The sequence below is a fragment of the Chinchilla lanigera genome, unplaced genomic scaffold, assembly GCF_000276665.1.
Source record: "Chinchilla lanigera isolate Chin_1 unplaced genomic scaffold, ChiLan1.0 scaffold00031, whole genome shotgun sequence".
Lineage (NCBI taxonomy): Eukaryota > Metazoa > Chordata > Mammalia > Rodentia > Chinchillidae > Chinchilla > Chinchilla lanigera.
Window position 1 is genome coordinate 23817254 of NW_004955432.1, and position 8416 is coordinate 23825669.

The 8416-nt window shown below is 38.1% G+C and overlaps 1 protein-coding gene across 1 annotated transcript; it reads left to right on the top strand.

Moving 5' to 3' along the window:
- The first annotated feature begins 782 nt into the window (after positions 1–782).
- Lsm8 (LSM8 homolog, U6 small nuclear RNA associated) lies at positions 783–6297 on the top strand. Its single transcript, XM_005388137.2, has 4 exons — positions 783–1004; positions 1863–1903; positions 4108–4235; positions 6034–6297. The coding sequence occupies exons 1-4, from the start codon at positions 974–976 to the stop codon at positions 6122–6124; spliced, it is 291 nt and encodes a 96-aa protein (XP_005388194.1). The 5' UTR covers positions 783–973; the 3' UTR covers positions 6125–6297.
- The last annotated feature ends 2119 nt before the right edge of the window (positions 6298–8416 follow it).

Sequence of the window (8416 nt, forward strand, 5' to 3'; positions counted from 1 at the left end):
GAACTCATGAACTTGCGCTTGCCAGGCAGGCGCTGTGCCGATGAGCTATATCCCCAGCCCTGAGACCCTGTCTCAAAACCAAAAAAAGTAAAATAAAAAAGTTTCTTAAGAAAAAGAGGGCGCTGGGATTCAGCTCAGGGGCACAGCGCCTGCTTGGCAAGCACAAGATAGTGAGTTCGATTCCTGGTACCCGGGGGGGAGAGGGAGGGGAAAGAACCTTAAGGGGGAACGACATTTTCTGGAATGATACACAAAATGTTAGCTATGGCAGGATCTAAGGAAGATGAGGTCCAGAGTTGAAATGCCTTATACAAGGACCAAAACATATATTCTTTACTTGGACTTAGTTTCTTTAAAGACGCTGACAATGTCTGCATTTTAGAGCACCTCTAGAGCCAAACGCCTAATTTTTCACTGTTGTTCTGCAGAATATAACCCGTGCGCTTACAGCGTGTACGACTTTGTGCTAGGGCGTTTGGCTTCTTTAATTTTCAACCCGTGCTGCTAAAGACTAGGGATTCTGTTTCCTACATTTCACAAAAGAACAAAATATCTCTGTGAGAACACCTCGTTCCGTTTCTTTCTGCCTCGTCTTCTCACATTTTCCCCTATTAACTCCTACCACGCAGTCGGCCCTTATGCTAGCAGGTTCGCTCTCCAGCCTTCTACCGCCCACCCCACCTGCAAGAACTGCCCTCTTTTCTTTTCCGCTTCCGGACGGCTTTTGTCCCTCTCGGCTTCCGGATCACTGCCAGGAAGTCCTGCGGAAACTCTGCGCACGCGCTCTAATAGCCCACTTGGCTTCCTGTTTAGTTGGCTGGCTCTTTCCAATTTCCGACCCGAGTCCACGGTAGCTTGGCAAATCTCGCGGTGTTTGTTGAGGGCGGCGGGCGCGAGCCAGTGCTCGTTTCTGGCGGGCCCTTTTAGCTCTTGTCGCCGGCATCTGTTGCCCAGAACCTGCGGGCTGAGCAACATGACGTCCGCCTTGGAGAACTACATTAACCGTATCCTCTGGCCGGCTGACCGAACCGACGCGGTGGTGTCTGTACGGAGGGGACCCGGCGGGAGGGCCTCGGTCTGCGTGCGCGGGGGTGCGGCGGCCCGGCGCCCTCGCTTTCTGCTCGAGACGCCAGCGGGAAGGAGCCCCGTGGCTGCGCATGCGCGGGGTCGGGGGCGGTGTGGCCGTGTGAACCTGCGTGCTGCGCTTGCTTTGTCGCAGGCTCTGCTCGCTGTTCGGAGGCCGCAGAACCGTGAAAAGCGGCCCGCAAGCCGCCCTCCGCCCCTCCCGCCGCAGGCCCCAGCCCGGCCGGTGAAGACCCGCGTTCCGCGGGTTGTGCCGTCTCGGGACAGTACCGCCCCCTAGCGGCCGTGCGCGGGGCTGCCGCACAGGGAAGCGCCGAGGTCTCGCGCAGGCGCGTTGTCGGGCTCTTGGGATTGCAGAAGCCCGGTCCTGGAAGACAGTAGTCTTCGTGAAATCGTACAGCGTTGCTTAAGTTAGACTCACTCAGTTTTAATTTCCAACATAAGGAAATAAGCCCAAGGAAGGGGGAATGTCTTGCCCAGGAGCACAGATCGGCAACATCCTCAGTGAGAAAAGGGCCCACACATCCCAGCTGCTTTGAGACGGGGTACGTTAGCGCATGGAGCGGGAGGTTTCCTCCTTTGGTTATGCAGTTATCACAAAAGCAGAATTTAGAGAAGTTAGACACTTAAATTCTTATGTAGTGAACATAATGAGTGCATTAAATAGGTGGACCCTAAATGTCGTCTTTTTTTTCCTAGTAATTCAAACCACTCTTAGCAGAATCTTAAGTTTTCAGTTTGTACTCCCTAAGAAATGCCTTCCTTGATTCAGTGACCAGGAACCGTTGCTGTTATTACTTCTGACGGGAGAATGATCGTGGTAAGTGGCTTTGTCATTCTTCGCTTTCTTGTAGACTTCCTGGCTGTAAAGTTTTGGATGCACCTTCTGAGGTACAGTCCAGTCAGTGCACTCGTGCTGCAGTTTCTTTGGTTCTGCTCTTTACCTTTATCGCATTGCTGCCAATCCATATTTTCTTCACTAACAAAGACTGGGTGTACGCTATGTGCAAAGCTTTTTGGAGATACCCTAATATATTTATTTATTCTATTTTTCGGTTTGTTTGTTTTTTTTCCATTCAGTGCCCTGACATTTGCTATATAATACTTTTTTAAGTTTTGTTATGTTTTTTAGAAACTTGTGAGTTACATGCTACATGGGTGTTCAGTCATTCATGTAACAGTAGTAGGGATCAAGTTTGGAAAATGTGATGTCATTGTGTGAAAATCTTAAGAGTATACTTACATGAACTGGGCAGCTGTGATATCACTAGGTGATTTAATCTCATAGGAGCACCATTGTACTTGCGGACCATCCTTGAATCAAATGTTGATATGTGGCACATGACTGTAATTTAACCCTTATTTTCTCCTTCTGTAGTTTGGCTTTTATTTTCTTTTCTAATCGTTGTAGTTATTATTAGTGAGTCATCCCTGTTACGTGCAATTATTGAGTGTGTGTTCTGGGTCAGGCACTTTGTGTGTGTCATATTTGGTCTGCAGTACAACTTTGTAAGAACTGCTCTGTGTTGCAGGTTAGGACCCAAACTCAGAGAAAGTGAGTGCCTTGGCCAGAGTCACAGCATAATTTGCAAAGCTAAATGGGGATTTTAATTAGGTTTGATTTCAAAAACAGAGTTGTAACCTTCTTTCTTCATTTTTTTTACGCTTTTCATATTGTATTTTGTCAGATATGAGCAGCTTAAAATACTTTAATCTCAACACTTCAAGAATCCTGCATTTGTAAATAATGTTTTATTTTGTGAAAACCTTGTTTAAATTTCTTTTGTTAACAGGGGAGATATGAATTTTATAGAAGGAAAGTTATATATGAGTACTTAAATTTCAGTAGTCCTGTATTTGACACACAGTTATTTATTAGGATAGGTATGTTTAAAATGAAACAGGCTGTTGATGGGTGCTTATCATAACAGCTGTTTGCTAAGTAATATAGTAAGTGTTCATCTTGACTCTCTTCCCAATTTTAGGTTATGATTTTCTCTTTATTTTATACTGATTTTATATATTTCTTTTTCAGAACATAAAACAGTTTGATAGTAAGTTTGAGGGCTTAACCAGTAAAAGGTGATATAAATTAGTTTCTTCAGAATTTTATTGCATCTGAGTTACTGTGTTTTGCTAGATCTGTATCTTTCTTTATTTAAAAACTAACCATCTTTCATAAAGTTTTACCTTACTATGTCCTTCACGTTTGGGTACTAATTATTGCAGTCATATTTGTATCTACTGGGTTATTGGGAAAATTTCATAATAAATACGGGTGAGACACAAAATACTGGCAGTTAGTAAGCACTTACTAAGTGTTAGCTGCTTGAAGTTTGTATATATTTAATGGGACAGATTTGAATGTCTGACATACTTAGATGTTTACAGTAGCATGATGTATTTGTTTAGTGTCTGACTCTGGAACTAATAGCTAATAGCCTTTTTGTTTTTGGAATCCTGGATCTGATATTCAGTAGAGCATGAATAAAAGACATTCAAGGGTCTCCATTTTTCTTCTTTGAAATGGGTATAATTATAACTTGACCTTAAAGGGTAGAGATTAGATGTGTACAGTGTGTTTATCACAGTACCTTATACACAGTACTAGTATATAGCATGCAGTGATATTTTTACATTGCTATAGCTGGTATGTGTACATATGGCTCTCCCTTATTTCAATACCATTTTCCCTTATATTCCCCTTGTTTAGTTTGTATTCTCAGAATGTTTGCTACTGCACTGTAAGAGCTTTTTACTACTTAGTTGGAAATGCTCTAGTGCAGGGGTGTCCTTTGTAACTTTCAGTAATTGCACAGTAGTTGGATGTGTGATGCAGATTTTTTCATGTCTTAAACAAGCAAGAAGTAAGTTCTGTGCTCTAGAATGCTGTTGTTTATTTCATAGTTGACTTGTAGTTCAGATAGGTATCTGCCCAACTACTAAAATGGTTCTAAGGTTGTATTTGCACGTTCGTGTTAATCAGTATATTTCTTCTTTTTTTCTGGGATATTTTCTTTTCAGGGTACACTTAAAGGTTTTGACCAGACCATCAATTTGATTTTGGATGAGAGCCATGAACGAGTATTCAGCTCTTCACAGGGAGTTGAACAAGTGGTACTAGGATTATACATCGTAAGAGGTGACAACGTGTAAGTAAAATACGTCTTTGAAGTTCAGTTAAAATTACACTACAGGTGTACTTCCCTGCTTTATAAAGGAAGAGATTTTCCCAAAAATATCATACTATATCATTCATATATATTAAAGAGAAATATGCGTTCATGTATTTTGTAAGTGTGGCTTTTTTTATATTGGCTTATATTTGCTTGAAGTAAGGCAAAACTATAGATTTTATATTAAGATGCTTCAGGAGCAAACAAAATGATCGCTTTTCAAATTAAACTTTTACCTGCTGAGATTTGTCTGCCTTTCTAAAGTTAAGTGGCTAGAGTCCAAGAGGCTCGCCATACACTAAATAGTTTATTTCTGAGGCTTCTGAAAATGTTCTGACTAGTCTGCATTTCATACAAGATCAGGTTGTTCAGGGTGGTATGGCTATAGACCACTAGTCTAGATTTCACAGGAACATAAGTACACTCCTAGGTTCCAAAGCTAGAGTTTGAAAAATCTTTTGAAATCTCTTTGTTTAAGCAGTTTTAAATAAATATGCTTATTCATAATTCATGAATTTTTTTTAGTGTAATTTTTTTCTTTTTTAGTGGAATTGACAGGCTTACAATAGCCCCATGTTTATCCTGTGACATTAGTTACCTTGGGACACCCTGATAATTTAGTTTGAAAATATTTTAGAGGTAGCAATTTAAGGAAGGCAGGTAACCATGTAGAGCAGAAATGTTTCTGATGGTGGGAATGTTGTATATTGAAATTTTTCAACACTACCTGTATGTGGCTATTGAGTATTCAAAAGGTGGCCGGTATGCCTAATTTATGAATATTAATCAGCTTAATTATTAATAGTTATATGTGGCTAGTACTATTGTGGTAACTGACTAGACTATTGAAATCATTTTCTAGTGATAGAATTAAAATATGAGTGGAAAGCAACAAAAGATACAGTAGCAATTTTGGTTATTATTTGATCTTTAATCAAAATCAGGAGTTTATAAAATATTCTATAGAGTAACTTGTAGGTAAAGTTAGAAGGTGAGCTGTAAAGACTGAGAAGACAGATAGGGGAGAAGTCCCCTGCTCAGAACAACACTGATCTTTTATATTGGAATTGTAACAGTTGATTTTAAGGTTTATCCTACCTTAATTAAAAAAAATTTTTTTTAAACCTTAATCCTATACCCAGTAGTGTGATGCAGCCAGGTTGTACTGGCTCCATGAAGGCAGATTGTTATATTTTCTGGAATTTTGGAAGCTAATTGGTAGTTATCTTGTTAATACCTTGAAATTGTCTGAGGTGGGAGTATTTGCATGATGGATATTATATGAGTAAATGCTGCAAATAAGTCTTTTTTTCTGTGGAGAACTGGTTTTTAAACATTTATCAGCACTCCTTTAACATTGGTTTCTGTAATAATGTTACCTACAAATTATTTCTCCTTGAGTTTTTAAAAAATTTATATTAATACATGTTAGAAGTACATAATGATTACATTCATCATGGGCAGTGGTACATGTAACATAATACATCTTAATTCTGTTTATGTCCCCTTCAATTCCCTTTTCTTCCTTTTCTCCCTCCATTTTTTTGGTCCCTTTCCCATGTACAAAAGATTTGTGACTTACATGTATAATTCACTAGCTGATGAAAATTTTGTTTACTTTCTACCTTAAGTACTTTTTACTATGCCTTCTCATTTTTACATGGTTTGGAAGAATGGAACTAAGTGCTTTGAATGGATTTATAAGATTTTAGAAATACAGATAAATTTATTTCAGAAATGTGTTTAACTCTTGACTCTTCATAATTAATTACAGTGCAGTCATTGGAGAAATTGATGAGGAGACAGATTCTGCACTTGACCTGGGGAATATTCGAGCAGAACCTCTAAACTCTGTAGCACACTGAGGAAAGACTGCAAGCACTAGACATCTGTAAATCTTGTACAGAGACTGTTCCGAGGATGGTGTTCAGAATTTTTATGAAATTGTTAATTGTGGATTTTGACTTCATTTTGACTCATTGTATTATGTAAATCAAAATATTTCTATGTTTTTATTGAAAAAACTTTGTCTAAATTATAAGTGTGGTAGCTTCATTTTATTTTTCTACTGAATGATATGAAAATCTAATGCTTTTAAAAACTTAGAAAATCAGTACTTTCTGATATTTTTATATTTATGGAAAAGTACTTGCAATTTTGAGTTATGAATCATGCGTACAAGTAAGTAGTACAAGGTGTATATATTTCTTTCCAAAGTTTTAAAGAAAGTCACTAGAAGGTAAATTTTCTGATAAAACAATCACTGGAATTTATACCACTGTGCTAGTGGTATTAGTTATACCAGTACTTTTAAAAGTTGCTCCCTAGCACTTAGAGATATGGGCAAAAATGTGTGTAGTTGAGTAAAAAATACCAACAAAGTTTTAATAAATTTAATTAAAAACTAGGACTTGAATATTAAAGATGATCGAGGGAGATAGGATTGGTAGAGAAGATAGTAAAACCCATGGATGATCGATGTTAGATATGAAAGTAATGTGAACATGTTAATACTGAATTTTAACAGTATATTATCTGAGAAGTTGACTCCATATAATCTTAAAAGCCATTGTAATTTTTAACCTTTAAGAATTGGGGAATTTCTCATATCAAAGAGTTTGTTTTTCTATGTGGGTAAATAATACTTAGGTTTATATTAGAGCAGTGCTTGCTGTTGGAAATAGCTTTCCATGATTGTTTCTGTAAGTTGGATTGCAAAGATAAACATGGTCTTTTAAAGAATTCATAGAAACAAGGTTATAAGTAGTATTTAGATAATCCAGGTTAGTCCACAAAAATTGATGAAGAAAATTGATAAGTAGTTGCATCCTTGTAATTCCAGGAAAATTTAAATCATTTTTTAATGTGAAAGTATTTTTTTTTTTTTTTTTTTGTGGTTTTTCTCCAGTACCGGGAACCGAACTCACGACCTTGCGCTTGCCAGGCAGGCGCTTTTGCCGCTGAGCTAAATCCCCAGCCCCTAATATAAAGTATTTAAGATAGAGGTTGGCAAACTTTTTCAGTAAAGGTCCAGTAGTAATTACTTGTAGGCCACGTGGTCTCTGACAGATACTCAACTGTGCTGCTGTAACAAAGCAGGGGTAGATGGACATGTGAGTAGGCACAGGCTGTGCGTGAAGTCACTGCTGCTTCCCAAGAAGACTTCATTTGCAAAAACAGGCAGCAGGCTGCATTTGCCCTGAAGGCCGTAGTCTGCTGACTCTTGGCTTAAACTGCTAGTTCAGTAAGAAGAGAAGTTGGCCAGGTTATATAAATTCTGCAGAGAGCTTGTAGAGTGGATCCTTTCAGAGTTTAGAGATGAGTTTCAGATATTTTTTAATATTTAAAACTTTAAGACATGATAATTTTGGCTAATAAAACAAACCGTGTAAGGAGAGAAATGTTTTGGTTTTTTCGTAGGTCATAACCCATGACCACCTAAAGATAACTTGGTTGGTGCTCAGTGCGGTCTTGCAGGGTTAGATTAGCGAGTCTGCATTGGCTATAAATATTTGATTTTGTAGTATAATGTTTTATAATTTAGTAGTAAAATGTAAATGCAAAGTGGGAAAGTAAATGAGCTTAGAGACTTACAACTTTAAAAAAATAGTTTTTGGAATTTTGTCATGGACATTTATAAATCATTAATACATATTAGACACTGTGTGTGAAGATCTGTAATACCAAGGAACAGAATTAATAAGTTCTTACCCTGTGAAGGTTGCTTTTATTACCTCAGCCACGTCATCTTCACTCAAGGGTCCAAAGGTCATGAGTTAATCACTGGATTAGTTTAGTTTTCTAGGATATAATTTATGGGACCTGCATTCATTCAAAGCAACTACCATGATCTTAAGTGGATGTAATTCATATGAATCATTTTTCTCCATCATTTTTTTCTGCTGTAAGATCACTAAACCTATATAGGTTGCATAACTCTTAAGAATGAAAGCAAAATTGAACGTCACTAGCGAGTTTTTTACCATTAGTTAACAGTTGCCATCTGCTGCCTACTGGTAGCATTTGGAGGGTGAAGGACTTGGGAACTGTTCTTCATCTAGTGTTTGTGTTGTCCTTTTTGTACTTTCTTGGTTCCTTTTCCATCTTTTTTATACATTTAAAAATTACTTTATAGAGTATTACTTGCCAGAAGTAGC

What these genes read in the sequence shown, in the direction of transcription:
- Lsm8 (XM_005388137.2), top strand. Translation starts at nt 974, where the DNA reads ATGACGTCCGCCTTGGAGAACTACATTAACC. An exon ending in CTTGGAGAACTACATTAACC is followed by an intron (nt 1,005 to 1,862) that starts GTATCCTCTGGC and finishes TTCAGTGACCAG; the next exon opens with GAACCGTTGCTGTTATTACT. An exon ending in CTGACGGGAGAATGATCGTG is followed by an intron (nt 1,904 to 4,107) that starts GTAAGTGGCTTT and finishes TTTTCTTTTCAG; the next exon opens with GGTACACTTAAAGGTTTTGA.